This window comes from Heloderma suspectum, chromosome 2 (genome assembly GCF_057233095.1).
Source record: "Heloderma suspectum isolate Gila_16-S chromosome 2, 16-S_ref, whole genome shotgun sequence".
Classification (NCBI taxonomy): Eukaryota; Metazoa; Chordata; class Lepidosauria; order Squamata; family Helodermatidae; genus Heloderma; species Heloderma suspectum.
In genome coordinates this window covers 362,373,076-362,390,024 of record NC_139459.1, presented here as the reverse complement: position 1 = coordinate 362,390,024, position 16,949 = coordinate 362,373,076, and the positions used below count along the sequence as shown (strand labels likewise).

At 44.6% G+C, this 16,949-nt stretch overlaps 1 protein-coding gene across 2 annotated transcripts; it reads left to right on the top strand.

Moving 5' to 3' along the window:
• The first annotated feature begins 1,123 nt into the window (after positions 1-1,123).
• On the top strand, positions 1,124-14,962 carry LOC146355673 (zinc finger protein RFP-like). 2 transcript variants are annotated; one of them, XM_084831009.1, is made up of 8 exons: positions 1,124-1,265; positions 3,640-4,066; positions 7,787-7,882; positions 8,229-8,459; positions 9,655-9,677; positions 10,614-10,732; positions 11,165-11,197; positions 13,964-14,962. In XM_084831009.1, the coding sequence occupies exons 2-8, from the start codon at positions 3,650-3,652 to the stop codon at positions 14,470-14,472; spliced, it is 1,428 nt and encodes a 475-aa protein (XP_084687135.1). In that variant the 5' UTR covers positions 1,124-1,265; positions 3,640-3,649; the 3' UTR covers positions 14,473-14,962. The 2 variants fall into 2 exon arrangements, with proteins under 2 accessions (XP_084687135.1, XP_084687136.1); XM_084831010.1 differs by having other exon boundaries at positions 1,130-1,265; positions 3,596-4,066; positions 13,964-14,921.
• Positions 14,963-16,949: the final 1,987 nt, after the last annotated feature.

Sequence of the window (16,949 nt, the reverse complement as noted above, 5' to 3'; positions counted from 1 at the left end):
CAGGGCCCTGATCCCAACTGGCCCATAACAGCAGTTGGGGAGGATTAAAGGCCCAATCTCCCCAATCTCCTGTCTATTCTATAATAAAAATGAAAAAAAATATAGCTGCTAGAATTAAAGTAATGCCTGTTTTAGCCCATCAACACCTAAATAGTTCCAGAACATTTTCTGTGTATATTGGTCACCTTCCCCCTCAGAAACAGAAGAGGGCAGTGAGCTGTCTGGGTAGAGAGAACATGTTCTCCTTTAGCTGAGGAGGGCCTTCCTGCCTTTTTTCCTCCTCTGAAGTCACTTGACTAAAGCTGCAATCCTATGCATGTTTAGACAGAAAAAAAGGTCCCACAGCTCCTAGCATTCCTCAGACAGTCATGCTGGCTGGGGAATGCTGAGAGTTGTAGTACTTTTTTTCTGTCTAAACATGCATGCATGGGATTGTGCCCAAAGAGGAGCAGGTTGTGAGAACAGTTTTTGTCTCCCAAACCCTGAGGGGGCCAAGGAAGCATTTCCAATGGCAACAGAAAAAGAGCCTCTTCTAGATGGCTATTGCTTAAAAAACGGGGGGGGGGGGGGAGCACCCATCTCCTCCTGCAGGGAAAACAAACAAACCGCAAGCATCCCTGTTACCACTTTTGTCCTCTCCTCCCAGCTGCAGAGGACCTCCTATGTGCAGCTTCTATCTTAAAGTCAATCATTCTTGCTGTGCAAGCATGCCCAGAACATACAAATAAATGGAGAAGCCATTTTATTTATTTAGGGTATGATCCTATGCATGTTCTTAATGCTCTTAATGATATAGGGTGGGATACAAATGTTTTAAATAAATAACTAAAATAAATGTTTAGAAAGAAAAAAAAGTCTGCAACTCCCAGCATTCCCCTGCCAGTTGGCTGGGGAATGCTGGGAGTTGCAGGACTTTTTTTTCCTGTCTAAACATGTATACAATTGCACCCTTATTTACTGTACTTTTTAACCTTAAGGGTGCTCCCCTGAAACTAGAAGTAAGGCCATCATCTCAGGAAAACCCCTGTTGTCCAGCCAGCGTGGAAGGTGTGGAAGGAGTGTAGGTGAGGGCAATAATTACTTGGCTGATTTCTGAGCCAATCGGGAGTGCTGTGGATGTGCCACGTGGGAGGATGTGGAGTGCCTTAAAGCAGTGCGGTTGAGTTGAGGCATAAAGTGTGCTACCAAGGGACAGGAGAGAGCAAGGACGTTAACCAAAAGTGATCCAGTATCTAAAGGGCAAAGCGACAGACATCAGCCAGCAAGTAAGTTGCCTTGTTTGGGGGTTGTTTTGCATCTGATGAAGGTGACGGTGTCCCTGAAAGCTTATGGCAGACCGAATGTGTTAATTGTTAAGGTGCCACAAGACTCTTGTTTTTGCTGTAACAAACTAACACAGTAATCCCTCTGGAATTTGTCTCTAATGCCTGCATGTTTTACTTTTTTTGGTCTTTATTTTTTAAAACCTGCTTGCACGGATGGGGGGAGCAGTAGTGAGGGGAGCTTCCCTGTATGCTTCGTGAAATTCCAGTAAACCAGGCATTCAAAGAAACTAGTTGCAAGTGAGGCTTTTTTTAAAAAAAAATGCCCTTCAATTAATGGGCTACAGCTGCTGTACGGTGGGCGAGTGTGTAAAGAGGTTGAGGAGGGCAACATGTCTGATTTATGGAGGGGGACAGCGTGTGAAGAGCTGTGTACTGTTCCCTTTTCTCTTCTGACTTTCCTCCTTCCCTTTACTTGCTCCCCCCCCCCTTTTCTGAGCAGCCGTATTTTGCCTTGCCTTGCCGGTGGTGGCCTGAGACTCAGCCAGAGAGCCTTCCCTGAAATGTGCAGTTTAGTTGGGGAAGGGACAGCACTACCAGGATGAGACCGACCCAGCTTGCTTCCCCTTCTCATCTTTATTTGCCACTAAGAATTGTTTCTGAAAAACCAACACAGGGGAGAAGGAGAGAGTGACAAGGGAGACAGGTGTGCGGGATTAATGAGGAATGGATACGAACTGCAGACAAATGTAACTGGGAGATAAAAAGTCAGGAAGAAAGGAGAAAGATGCAGTGAAATTACTAGAAGCAGTGGCTGCTGAGTAGAAAAGGATTAAAGAAAAACGGAGTTAAATGAGAAGCTAGAAAAGGGAGACTGGAATAGCAAAATGGAAGCAACATAATAAGAGACCTGCTGCATCAGACCAAGGGTTCATCTATTCTGCCCTATATCATTACGAGCATTAAGAACATGCATAGGATTATACCCTAAATAAATAAAATGGCTTCTCCATGTATTTATATGTTCTGGGCATGCTTGCACAGCAAGAATGATTGACTTTAAGATAGAAGCTGCACATAGGAGGTCCTCTGCAGCTGGGAGGAGAGGACAAAAGTGGTAACAGGGATGCCTGGGGTTGATTGTTTTCCCTGCAGAAGGGGATGAGTGTTGCCCCCCCCTTTTGTTTTTTAAGCAGTAGCCATCTAGAAGAGGCTCTTGTGTTGCCATTAGGAACACTTCTGTTCATACAATGGCCAACCAGCTGCCCATGTGGAAAACCACAAGTAGGACAGGAGTGTAGCAGCACTCTCTTGCCCATGTTCCTCAGCAAGTGGTATTCATACTGCCTCTGATACTGGATAAATAGCGTTTAGCTATCGGGACTACTATCCATTGATAGTCTTACCCTTGAGGAAAATAACTCTTGTGGAAAGGGTTAATCAAGGTGGCTAAGTCTGAAAGTGGGGTTGAAAGAGAAAACAGGATGGTGAAATGGTTTAGTCCTTAAGGTGACACAAAACGCTTTTTTTTTTTTTTTTTTGGTGGAATACCAGGAGGTCTGTCCCTCTGGAACTTACTCAGTTCTCTGGCCATCTCTACCTTAAACTATATCAAGTAGATAAACATGTGAAGTTTTCTTCTTTCTGCTTATGACTGAGAATAGCAATGGACAGTTAGGGATATAGAAGGTAATAGAAAGCCAGACATATTTATGGGATCCTTATCTTATTTCATGTGTTGTATGAACAAATGATTAGGTAGGTAGTTGCCAATGGGTTTAATCCAGACCTCACTCCTGCTGACCCTCTGCAGCTATTTGTGCCCTGCAAAAATCTGCTTGAGAAGGTTGGAAGAACAGATTTTTGGAGGGTGCGGGCAAGTAGCAGAGGGAGGTATTCCTCTACTCGATCAAATGTCTTCCATAGCCCTTCTGTTCATGGAACACAGTTCCCATATCTCTGAGAGTTTTCAATTTAAGTATCATCTTGAATAATTTCTTCCAATGGGAGGATGAGAATACACACCACATTACATAGCTGAGGAAATCAAGTGCAGCTGAATGTGGAATTGCCAGGTTCTTTGTTGATCTTTCATGTACTGTATGCAGTGTAAACAGGCATCAAAGGCCTGAAAAATAAACAGCTACAAAAATATCCAAAACCCGAGAAAACAGCTATATGTGAAAAGGCATAGGCTGTGTCCGATGATAGCTTTCTGTTAGTGGAAAGTGCTTGCCTGGGGCAGGGTGACCAGTTTTTGTTGACCTTCTGTGGCCTTCTGTGCCATTTTCCATGCTTTTACGTTCATCATAACTCTGACATTTCTGTACAAGGTTGTCACCGCTTCTGAAGAAGGAAACTTTACCTCCCACTACAGGAGTGAAGCCATGGATGCAGAGATCCCCCCGAAGAAGGTTCAGCTAGAAGCAACTTGCCCCTTCTGCCTCCATTATTTCCTTGGTCCAGTGACTCTGGAATGTGGGCACAGCTTTTGCCAAGTCTGCATCCGTAAATGCTGGGCGGAGTCTCGCACCCAGGCCAACTGTCCCTATTGCAGTTTGGGAATTGAACCTAACTCAAATTCAAGCACTTCTGTAACAAACCTTGCTGAAATAGCCAACAATTGGGAAGAGTTTACAGAGAGAGAGGCATGGGCTTGGCCGCCAGAATGCGAGAGGCACCATCAGCCCCTGGACCTCTTCTGCAAGAACGATCACGCCCCCCTCTGTGCGAAGTGTGACAGTTCCCAAGAGCACAGAGGTCACACTGTGGTCCCTGTAGAAGAAGCTGCCCAAGAGTACAAGGTAAGAGGGAGCTACTGGTGGGAATCCCCAGTGCATATTCTGGAAAGCCTCAGCTGCCAGGGATCAAGGCTGCCCAGAGTCCACTCCTCGGATAAGCCTTTAGCGGCAAGTCCATGTACGGGAGAAGGCTTTGCTCATGTCAGCTTTCCCCAACCTGGTACTGGCTGGGGAGGTGGTGTCCAACATATCTGGAGGGCGCCAAGTTGGAAAAGCCTGGCCTATATAGTTGTGTGGAAATGGACTCTGCGCATGCTTGGGTGTCTGCTCATCCAGTTGTACTTCACATGTTCTAGAGATGAATCCTGGCTTTGAATTGACTGAGGCCTGGTGGGCCTCATCCTCTCATATTCAACCCTGCTATATGCAGGTGCGTTCAGTCATTCCATATTCCTCCTTAATGCAGCAGGAGCCTCAGCAGCCCACCTGGAAGTTTTGGTAGCTGCTCCTGATCTCTCCCTAGGTGTCCTGATCTCCCCCTAGGTGCCTGTTCACATGATAACCTGGGTCTTTTGTCTGAGGCCTATATTTCATTAGCAGCCTGCTCCTGACTGTTTATTCTTTGTACATTTACCTCCTGCCTTGCCTTCAACGAGCTCAAGGCTATGTACGTGTTTCTCCCCTCATTGTATCCTCACAATCCTGCGAGGTAAGTTATGCTTGAAAAACATTGGCTGCCAGGGTTCAAGGCTGCCCACAATTCTCTCTTCTCCTGGGAAGGTACAGCTTTGGAGATAGCTTTGTTTATACGGTTGTGCAGAAATAGCCTCTGCACATGCTCAGGAGCCTTCATCTAATTATTCTTTATGTATTGTAGGGCTGGATACTTGCTTTCAGGGGACTGAGGCCTGGTGTGCCTCAGATCCTATTCCACCCTGGTATGTGTAGGTGCTTTAGGTCAGCCTCCCTCAACCTGGTGCCCTTGGGTTATGCTGGACTAGAATTCCTCTCCCCACTATCTAGCATGGTCAATAGATGTGGTGGCTGGGAATGAAGTAGTCTAACAAGGTTCTGTGGTCACTGGGAGCAAGGAGTGATTCAAATGCACAGTTAAAGAGCAAGATATTTAAAGTTTAATTGCCATTAAGGGGACAACCCTATGTATGCTTTTTCAGAAAAAAGTTCTACAGCTCTCACTGTTTCCCAGCCAGTTTAGAGCTGGTCACTCAACTTCAGATCACTGCTGCATATTAGCACACTTTGCAGAAAAATATTCTTCACTTTCTGGTGGGGAGCTTATTTCTGCCATTATTGACCTTAAGTCAGCTTTTGACCTGGTGGCGCAGGAGCTATTATGGTCAAAATTAAACAAAATTCTTATAGACCGACGGTAATTATTTCTTATTAGATGTTTATATAATCAAACGTCCAGCCAAGCAAGATGTCAGCACCAGGGACAAGTTTCAAATCCAATTTCTGTTACTAGAGGTGTTATATTGGCCTTTAACTTTTCACCCTGTTCTTAAATGATCTGGCTCCTCATCTCTATGATGTTGAGTATCATGCCCCTAAACTATCGATTGTAAGAATTCCCCTATTGTTATATGCCAACGATGCTCTCACTGCATAAGCTTAAGCCGTTTCTTAGCTTTAGAATAGGCTTAAACCATTTCTTAGCTACTTTCAGGGCTTATTGCTCCAAGAACAGTCTGATTATTAATTATGACAAATCTCAGGTCTCTGTGTTTACTAAAGCCTGAAAGTGATATAAACAGACCCTAATTGGCAACAGTTCAGAGCAAGTCCTTCATATAAGATATCTAGGTATACAAATGCAGAGCACTGGCTCCCTGTCTGAACAACGGAAGCAAGCAATTAAGGGAGCAATCCTATGGCTGCTAGTCAGTGGCTAGATGGCCACAGGATATCTGGTTTTCCAGGAACCGACCTCGGAGCAGCCCAAATGGGGCGTTCCTGGGGCGTGTTCCGGGGCGGGGAAGGCAGAAATGCCTGTATGACACATCCAATGTGTAGTATGGCAGCCTCCTCTGCTGCTCAGCCCTCCCATGGCTAGACAGCCGCAATCAGCTGTCTAGCTGAAAATGCAGGGCAGGAGAAGCACGGAGGGAACAATCCCCTACGTGCTTCTCCTGCCCTGCTTTGGATAGGCAGTCGCCTCTGAGTTCGGAGGCGGCTGCCTATCTGCATAGGATTGCGCCCAAAGTCAGCCAACTTTAGCCATCAGCCCATTTCAAGATTCTTTTTTTTTTTTAATGCAAGGTGATCTCTTCATAACCTCCTGCTATCCAGGTTTATAGAGCCAAGTCCTTGGCCCAGCTTATCTTTGGCATTTCAATTTTGGTTTTCTGGGTTTGAACTTTCCACCTGAGAGGTAATCTAGTTTCCTTAGGAAGATTCTGGGTTCACCTTCTTGTGACGGGAATGCAGCTATTTACTTGGAAGTGGATATTCGATCAGTTGAATGCCAGGCTTGGAAAAATGCCTTGAAATGGTGGCTAAAGGTGCATTTTTCTGCAGCTCCTGCTAGTTACATTCATTTACTGCTTTCTGACTCCTTTGTTAGTTGGTGAATGAGAGAGATGGAGAAGAGAATTTTTAGGTTGGGTTTTTCTCCTGAAGTTTTGGGCAATGATGGCTTAAAAGACAGAACTCTGCGAAGGTTACTTGATTTAGATGTCTAATGTAAGAGAGCTGCAGCTGACAAATTTGTTCCCCATTATCTCTGATTGACTGTTTCCAAGTACAGGAGAGCATTCAGGCTCTCATTTCAATGCATTGCTCTCTGCATTGTTAAGTGGATGATTCAATATGATTCCAGTTAACGGATGTCAGTGTGGAATGGGTGCCATAGTCTGTTGATCATGTACTCCTGCACTGGAATCTGTATGAAGACTGCAGAGAGAAGCTGATTTTCCCCTTATTAAGAACTCTCCTGAGATGACCTTCTGAAGAGCTAGTGATCTGTTTGAAGGATGATTCATCCTATGTCCCTGTGGGGGTTGCTGGGTTCTTTTTCATCTCAATGCAAACAAGGGAAAAAATTGTTGGCCCCGCTTTAAAATTTATTGGTTTATTTAATTACTCTTAATTAGCTGTATCTTTTGTACAAAAATTTGCATTGGGCTACATAATACACGGGGGGCCACGGTGGCTTAGTGGTTAAGACGCTGAACTGCAGACTGGAAGGTCGGCAGGACAGCAGTTCGAGACCCGAGTGCTGCGTGACGGAGTGAGCTCCCGTCTTCAGTCCCAGCTCCTGCCAACCTAGCAGTTCGAAAGCAAGAAATTGCAAGTAGATAAATAGGTACCGCCTCGGCGGGAAAGGTAACAGTGTTCCGTGCACCTTGGTGTTCAGTCATGCCGGCCACGTGGCCACGGAAGCGTCTTCGGACTGCGCTGGCTCTTCGGCTTAGAAACGGGGATGAGCACTGCACCCTAGAGTTGGACACGACTGGTTGGGGGCACCTTTACCTTTTTTTTACATAATACACAGCTCAGTCATTCATTCATATAATTTCCAGCATCTCCAACCAGCAAGGCAAATGGCTGGGGATGATGAGTGTTGTAATCCAACAACATCTGGGATGCCAACTTTGGAACTAGCTACTACCTCTCCCTAGCTCTGGTATTAGGATATCAAGCACAGAGCAAACATATTATGCATTTGCACATCCCTCCTCTTTTTTCAGTGACAATTTTTATAGTTGTATACAGTAAACCTCTAACAAAGATCCAAACAGGAACCTTTTGCTTTCTTTTCAGGCTCAGTTTGGCAGCTGCCTTGAGATTCTGCTGAAGGGGAGAGAGAAAAATCTGGAATACAAAGAAGATACAGAAGATAAAATGACAATTCTCCTTGTAAGTGTCACGATTATGGGGAGGTAAACAAGTACTCCAAGTACTCCAAGTAAACAAGTACTCCAACCAGTATTTGGAAAAACTATTAAATGCAGAAGTATCTGAAACTATGAAAGAGTTTGATTCTACAGGATGTCTGTGCTTTGGAAAACTCTGATGTCCCATAACATTGCTAGCTCAAAAGCCGCTTGACGAGTCTTCAGGAAACTCTTCCCTTGCTAAATGTTGACACAAAAATTCAGAAGTGTCTTTCCAAGGGAATGCTTATGGTCTCCCTCTTGATGCTGTGAGGACTGACAATGCTCTTAACATAGCTTCCCCCCTTTTTCCCATTTATTTGTTGCAGATAGAAATAGAACTGCAGAGGCAACAGATGATGAATGAATTCAGGCGACTATCCAGGTTCCTGAATACACAAGAGAGACTTCTACTGGACCACCTGGAAGAGCTGGAGGATGAGATTATAGCAGAAAGGAATGATCACCAGGACAGGCTCGCCAAGGAGCTCTCATCTCTTGAACGAATCATCCGTAGGATGGAGGAGAAGCGTCAGCAACCAGCAAGGGTACTCCTGCCGGTAAGATGGGGGCAGAAACAGCCCAGTTCTTTCCCAATGCAAAGGTGGTGGTGGTGGTGGGCTCCATACTACTGTGTGCCTTCATCTGTGCAAAAAGTGAAGTTGCCCAGTTTATGCAGCTGATAAGCCAGTCATGTTATGTGCAGGAACATCACAGAGGACTAGGAAAGTATTCATTTTGGTGCAAATTAGTAATTCCTATTTAATGTTGACTGAAGTACTTTGGCCACATCATGAGAAGACAGGATACCCTGGAGAAGATGCTGATGCTAGGGGAAGTGGAAGGCAAAAGGAAGAGGGGCCGACCAAGGGCAAGATGGATGGATGATATTCTGGAGGTGACGGACTCGACCTTGGGGGAGCTGGGGGTGGCGACGGCTGACTGGAAGCTCTGGCGTGGGCTGGTCCATGAAGTCACGAAGAGTTGGAAGCGACTGAACGGATAAACAGCAACAAAAAAATTTAACGTTGATGGAATTTAATGTTTTTCTGGGCTGTTTGCTAATGATTTCCTTCTTAATGGCTTCCAATTAGGTGTTCCACCAAACAGCCTTACATACTTACATTATTTTTACATTCATTATATCTCACCCTTTTTCCTCCAAGAAGCCCACCCTGAACCTCCTCCTCTCCGTTTTACCCTCACAATAACCCCTCCGAGGTAGGCTAGGCTGAGAGTCAGTGACTGACCCGAAGTCACCCAGTGAGGTTCATGCCTGAGTGGGTTCTAGCACCTGGATCTCCTGAGTCACGGTCCACTTTCCAGGGCAGTGAGGCCGTGCCTCAGGCAGCTGATTATGGTTACTTAATTTATTATTGTTGTATATTTACTGCCAGGAAAGTTGACAGGTGCTTGTGGGATTTTCTGCATCTGAGGCAAAAAATAACATTTGACCAAATTATGCACCTTGACCTGTGTGGGAAGGTTGTCATCTGCTGATCTGCCTCAAGCAGCAAAATGTTTAGGGCTGGCCCTGTTGCCAGCAGGATGCTGGACTAGACAAATGCTTGGTCTGGTCCAGCAGGGCTGCACTTCTGTACTTCCCTAGGGCTGGGACACTTGCCATTTTGGGCATCCAACTTCTTTTAAGAAGTTACACTATCTTCTGAGGTCTTCCTCAATCTTCATAGTATGGTCTTCATACAATGGCGAGTGGCAGACACGGAGTTCCCTCTTTTCTCTCTTTCCCTGTAGGATGTAAGAAACATTTTGCAGAGGTAAGTGGGTCCCATTCATTTTCCTTTATGTGTCTTGGTGCTGGGAATGATGTGGAGAGCAGGTGAAGAACATGGTGTTTCTTGGTGCATGGCTAATGGTGGGAGAGGTCTTTGTTACCTCCAGCTTTTCACAGAGTAATATAAGGCAGTGATGTGGGTATTCCAGAAAATTTGCTGGAAACTTTCCAATGCAGATTAACTTATTTTGCATAGGGTTCAACTCTCTTCCTCTACGGTTGTTGGGGCACTTTCAGTTTCAGTGGCACTATTTATTAGCTCCATTGCATTCTGAGACATACATGTACTTCAGTGACATATATGTATACTAGGGATAATTACCTGAAAATCGTTAATTGCAACTCTGAAACTCTGAAGCTTGCCTAATATTGTATTTGCAGTTGGTACACATTCATTTTTACTAATGAATTAATGAAATTGTATTTTTTCTACAGAAAAATAAAACCATGGAAAATCTCTTGTTCTGGAATTTTTTTTGCAGAAAGATTTTCACCCCATGTCACTGAAATAAGGTTACTCTTTCCAAATTGACCCCCCCCTTATTTTCACTCCAAATACAAGTGTTTTGGCAGGGCTACCTGCCCTGCATTACAACAGTTCATACCTTCCTATTCTTTTTACTCCTGTGGTCATTCTGTTTCTCTTTTTTTCCCCCCCGTTTCCACCCCATTGTCAGTTTTCTGAAACTTTATATATCCATTTCTATTTATTTTGTCTAAAATCTACCCTTCCTTTGAGTAGTGGCGATCATCTCTCTTCTTCCTCTGCATGTATTTCTTGTGTTTTCAGTTCATTATCTTTTGCTGTTCAGATTGATTTTACTCTTAAATCTTGTTGGTTGCTGCACACATCTTTTTGTCCCATTCCTGAAATCTATGTTGGACAGAATGGGAGGTAATATTTTTTTCTTCTCTCCAGGTATGAGGAAGCAAAGACATTTGGGACTCCTGTGCATTTTCCTCCTGCGCTGGAGTGGAACATCTGGAGGCTCATTGACATAAAACCATTTCTGGAGGGTGTGATGAAGCCCTTCAAAGGTGAGAAAGAATGGCTGCCAAGATCTTGTTTTGGTTGTTAACTTTGGTTCAGGTGTGGATGTGGAAAGGCTCAAGGTCCTTTGTAATGTTAGCAGGGCCAGGAAAATTGAAAATGTGAGTGCTAGTAGAGAAGGAAATTTTAATTCACTACGGGAGAAGAATATGCATCTTAAAACAAAGTAAATGTGTTTCTTCAGAAAGACTGCCTTACCCACATGCCTATAAATACACCTGCTCTAACATAGTGAAAGCTAATTGTGGCTAAGTCCTGTTGAAACTACTGGACTCCCCCGACCTCTCCCAGAGTTGTTTCAGCATTTACTTAATCTTTTACCTGAAATAAAGGAAACATAGATGCTACAATATCAACTGATTGTGTTACAAAATTTGTTAAATGCATGATGTCTAATCCCTTTGCCTTTCCTTACCCAGACACTCTGGAATTTGATTTTCCACTGCAGGAACGTAAGTTGAAGGATCTGCTGGAGGACCAAATACTCAGGAGGGAGGGAGGGCTCATCAGAAAACTGCCTGCTGGATTTAATTGAAGTTCCCCAGTCCTGCACTGTGGGGCTCTGGAACAATCAATGGATTAACTAGGAGTGGTGGGAAGCTAATGGGGAGCATTTTCTCTGCTACTTTAGTTACTTGCTTTGACTGGTTTTAAATCTGAGACCTTGAGGTGAGAACTGCCCTGCTGGATCAGAAGGGTGGGGAATCTTTTTTGTGTGGAGGGGCTGAAGGGAGTGGTGGGCGTAGCCAGAGCCAGAAGTGGGTGTGGCCACTCTTTTTCTCACTTCCTGCCACCTAGCTTTCTCCCTGTTCATCCCACCTAGCTGGCTGCCAGAAAAGGGATAGGTTGCTCTGGCCATAGGTCTGAACTGATCTCTTCCGAAGGGCTTTTGAAGTTCAGCTTAGGGTGGTAGTTTGCCTATGCTTGCTCCACTCAAGCGATGGCAGGTAGGTGCCTCTGGGAACCCCATGAGCAGCATGAAGGGAACACCCCTCTTCATCTGTCTGTCCTCAGCATCTGGTCATCAGGTTCAGGTGCCTATTTAGTTGTTTTATTTATTGCATTTCTATACCGCCCTGTACCCAAAGCTCTCTGGGTGGTTCATAAAGAGCCTCTTACCTGGTCATTTGAGGTGGATAAGATCTGTTCCAGGTGACTACACAGGGAAGTACTATGAATGTTAGTGTTTTCTCTTTCTGATCAAAAATCACTAACTTAGTGAATGTGACAATGCATACCTTCTTTCTTTTTTTTAAAAGAACTAGTATTTTTTGTGGATGTCCTTGCTTGCAAGGCTGCTCAGAGTTACTCTGCCTCTTTAAGTGACGATTCTGTTGAACTCATGGCTATTAGCTCTTGTGAGGCGCATCTTCCCTAAATTTGTCTAGTTTTTCTTAACAATCTAAACTTCCAGCCAACAAAATACTGAAAACTGTATGTGAAGACGTAGTCCCATCCCTCTGTCCTATACCAGCTGTCAACCAATTTCATTGACTGACCCTAATGTGAGAGAAAAATGTACTTCTATTCACTATTTTCCCCCCCCCCCAACCCCAAACTGCTTTTTCTCTACTCCTGAGCAGAAAGAGGAGGGAGGAAGTGGCCATAGATCATATATTCATTTTTAGAATGAAGACAGTACCTATGTATTTGGAAACTGCACCTGGAAAAGGCTTTGCCCTACTCCTGAACGTTTAATATATATTCTTTTGAATCTGTAATCTTACTTAAGTGTAAGCCCTGCTGGACACCGTGGGGCTTGATTTGGAGTAAACATGCATAGGAATGCTTCCATTGAAGCTGAATGGTGAGAGATTCAGGACATACAAAAGGAAGAACTTGTTTACGCAGTGCATAGTTAAGCCATGGGATTTGCTACCCCAAGATATGGTGATGATCACCACCTGAAACTGCTTTTAAAGGGGATTGGTGTGAAACACTTAAGAGATTTTCTTATATTAAGCAGTATGTAAGGATTTTAAAAACTTTTTTTTAAATAGACAAATCCATGGAGAATATGCTGGGGAACCACAGTGGGAGTGGGTTGTTCCACTTGTGTTCTGCTTTTGGGCTTCCGAAAGGCTTCTACTTGGCTATTGTGGAGGCAGGATAATAGACTAGGTGGGTCTTTGGTCTGATCCAGCAGGCCTCTTATATTCACTGCACAACAGCAAGTGTGTAGGTGTGTATATACCTATACGTTCATCCTTCATGTTATCTAAAATTAAACTGAGCTCAGTTTAGGATATCGAAAAGTACACATGTTTTTCAATGTGCTTTCAAGCCACCACTATTGCATTTAAAACATTGGCCACACAGTGTTCACACGCACATTGGGGAAGGGTGGGTAGGCTAACCATAGTGCATGGTAGTTACTGCTAACCACTGCGAGCACTATTGCCACATGTTGTGGAGCATGGTTGCCTGCATGTGGTTAGACCAACCATTCTCTAACCACCCTCCCTCCTGCAGGAACCTGCAGTCCTCTGGATGGGCGGCCATGCATCTCAGCGGCTTTTGCGCTGTCGGTCATTTTGGTGTTCAGCTACTCCTCCTGTGGCCCCTGTTGCCACGGAGCTCTGTGACAGCTGTCAATTAACCATGGAGGCTGTTCAGACATCACACTAAGCCATAGTAGAGCCTACTAACCATCTTGCAGCAAGTGGTTAGTGAATGTGGTTAGTCCATGGTTAATAAATCACCATTGTTGGGACAGACACCTGCCAGGCAAACATGGTTAGCTCAAAACTCCTAATCATCATGGCTTAGCGTGATGTCTGCACAGGTCCAGTAGGTCAAAGAGCTTTCAGTACCTAGTACACCACCTACAATTATCACCATCTTTATTAATATAAAAGCTGTCCAATTTCTCCTTGTTTTCCATCTGCCAAGGAACCTGTGTGTTTGGCATAAAGATGGCGATAGTTTGAGTAACAGCTGGGTTTTATATTTCACAAAATGGAGGATGAATTGAATCCTGCATGACAGTTAGCTGCAGGGGGCATGTCTTCTATCCTTGACTAATCTAACTCCAGTGTTCTCTTTATTCAAATGTGGGGAAAGTCAGGAGGAAAGAGGAGAATCCCAATCCAGAGTTTACTACATAGAAATCCTATTGATTTTTAAGGGGAAGTTAATTCTTGGGATGTTTCTAAGCTCATTATGTAAACCACTTCTCCAGGTAATCCACCTGTCTTCTCTCTGCCGCTTCCCAACAGCCAATGTAACTCTGGATCCAGACACTGCTCATCGCAAACTCGTCCTGTCTGAGGATTGTCGGAGTGTGCAGTGGAGTGCTGAAGATCAAGACGTGCCTGACAAGCCAGAGAGATTTAACAATCTTAATATTGTGCTGGGACATCAGGGATTCACAGCAGGCAGACACAGCTGGGTAGTCATTGTGGGAGATAAGGAACTATACGTTGTGGGGGTTGCCAGAAAGTCTGTGGCGCGAAAGGGCTATTTCCAGTTGATTCCAGAGAATGGGTTCTGGACTGTAGCAAAGTGCAGAAACAAGTACAGGGCACTTGGTCGCCGTCCTCTTGCTGTGATCGGGGAGCCCAAGAGGATCCGAGTGACTCTGAACTATCCGGGGCAACGAGTGGCCTTCTATGATGCTGAACGAGGATGCTCAATCTATGCCTTCTCCAATGCTTCATTCTCTGGAGAGCCCATTGTCCCATTCTTTCTCCTCGGGGAGGATGCCTGCCTGACACTTTCTCCCTAAGATTGCCAAATACAGCTGGAGCATGGTGCAAAAATCTTTCACTTCTGGCTACCAGCTGTATATAGCAAGGGGAAACTGTATGGGGATGGGAAATTTGCAAATGACTTGGAGGGAACACTTGCCTAACGTGCACAGAGCATTGGTGACTCTTTTCCTGAAATGGACTCGGGATGTGAATGTAGAAGTCCCTCGGCAGGACTGTAAGGCCAAAACCTGCTTTGCAGGACAAAATGTTCCTCTCCAGGTCATTCTGTCACATGATCTATTAGTAGTTCTTAACTTTTTAAGAGACCTCTTGTTTTGTTTTGTGTAATGTGTAGCATGCCTCAACCAAGTCCGCTCAGGATATGTTGGACTATACCTCCCATTTTGGGGGTGTTTTGAATGTGTACTTGTATTTAATATATGGGCATACTTGTCCATATATTTCCTCTTTTTATAGTGAATTTAAAAAATAAATAAATCATTAAAAAAGGACTAGTTTCTCTTTACTTCTGCTTTCTGCTTATCCAAATTAAAATACCTGTAAAAACAGTCACACTAAAATCCTCAGGGGATGGGATGCAATGCAGGGGGAGCTTTGACTTTCTGCTGCACAAGAGACCTGTGTTCCACTCACTACTGGAGAAAGATCCAAATAACTGCTTACATATACCTGTATTATAATTTATATGCATGTTTGAATGTTGAGGATGTATGCATCTGGGAAGTGCTGGGGAGGGTGTCCCAGAATCATGAGGGAGGATGCACTCCTTATGTACACTGACATTTAGGGGCTTAATCTTCCCCTTCCACTGTAAACATGCATAAGATTGTGTTGGTATGTGAAAGCACAATAAAACTCCATGCCTTCAGCCACAAAAGTTGGGAAAGTGCTGAAAGAGAACATAAAGGAAAGGGAGAGATGGCTAACTGTCATATTATGAGGATAGCCATTCAGAATTTCATCCATACTCATGGCCATCCACAGGGAGGGGCAATTGACCACCTGGAGATGAGACAGTTTCCAGATTCCCAGCTTTCATTAAAAAGAAGCAAGTCGCTAAGCCTTGTAGAATTCTAGATATGAGGCAAAATGTGCAGTCTCTATTCTGCCTATTTGTTATGTGAGAAACTAGCTGGCTCCCAGGTTTTAGTGTTTTTAGCCGATGAATGAAGTCACAGCAATGCTTAATATACACTATCTGGCTGTGTTAAGCCTTTTTGGGGTCTTCCCTGTTAGGAAGTAATTGCAGCTTCATAAAAAACAATTTAGAAATCCAGGAGTTTCCTATAGCTACTTTTTGACAGTGTGCCTACCCAAAAGCAAAAGGTTACAGCAAAGACAGGACTACGTGACTTTTTAAACTCTGGTCTTGTTAATACTTTTTCTGAGTTTATAAACATGACAAATTAACTTGACAATGTGGACAGATAAAGTTTGTCATTATTATACCCATATTGCAGGAGGTGGGGCTGTGGCTGAGAAAGTGTGGGTTACACAAGTCCTGCAAAGTAGCGCAGTGTTGTATTCCTATTTTGCGGAGGGCTTGTGTGACAGAGTAGTATATGACAACTCTGCAGTGTAGTCTAGTGTTACTGGTGTTTTAGGGAAATGCAGATGGGGCTGTGAAATTGATCGTAGCAGCAGTGCAACTTACTAATGTCAGTGCTGGCGCAGAATGCAGCGGCCTGCCTGATTAAAGGCAGCCACTGGCGAGACCACATCACTCCAGTGTTGTGAAGGAGTTGCGCTGGTTACCAGTTGTTTTCTGGGCCCAATTCAAGGTGCTGACATTGACCTTTAAAACCCTATATGGTTCTGGCCCAGTCCATCTTAAGGAGCACCTCCAACAACACCAGGGATGCCACTCAACGAGATCGGCCTCGGAAGGGCTTCTGTCTGTCCCATCAGCCAGGACAGCTAGGCAGGTGAGGACTAGGGAGAGGGCCTTTTCTGTGGTGGCCCCCACTCTGGAATTCCCTCCCTAGTGACCTCCATCATGCCTGCTCTTTGATGAGCTTCTGCTGGGCTTTAAAAACCTGGCGGTTCAGGTGGGCATTTGGGGTGGGTTAGGCTCTTACGAGTCCCCTGGAGGAGGTCAAATCAGTCAATCCTAAAGGAAATTAACCCTGAGTGCTCATTGGAAGGACAGATACTGAAGCTGAAGCTCAAATATTTTGGCCACCTAATGCGAAGAGAAAACTCTCTGGAAAAGACCTTGATGCTGGGAAAGACTGAAGGCAAAAGGAGAAGGGGACGGCAGAGGATGAGATGGCTAGATAGCATCACTGATGCAATGAATATGGACTTGAGCACGCTCCGGGAGAGAGCGCAGGACAGGAAGGCCTGGCGTGCTATGGTCCCTGGGGTCACGAAGAGTCGGACACGACTGAATGACTGAACAACAACAAGGTTTTTTTTAGAGCAGTGTTGTTTTGTACAGTTGATTTTGTAAATTCGTTGTATTTTGTGTTGTTAGTATTGTACGCTGCCT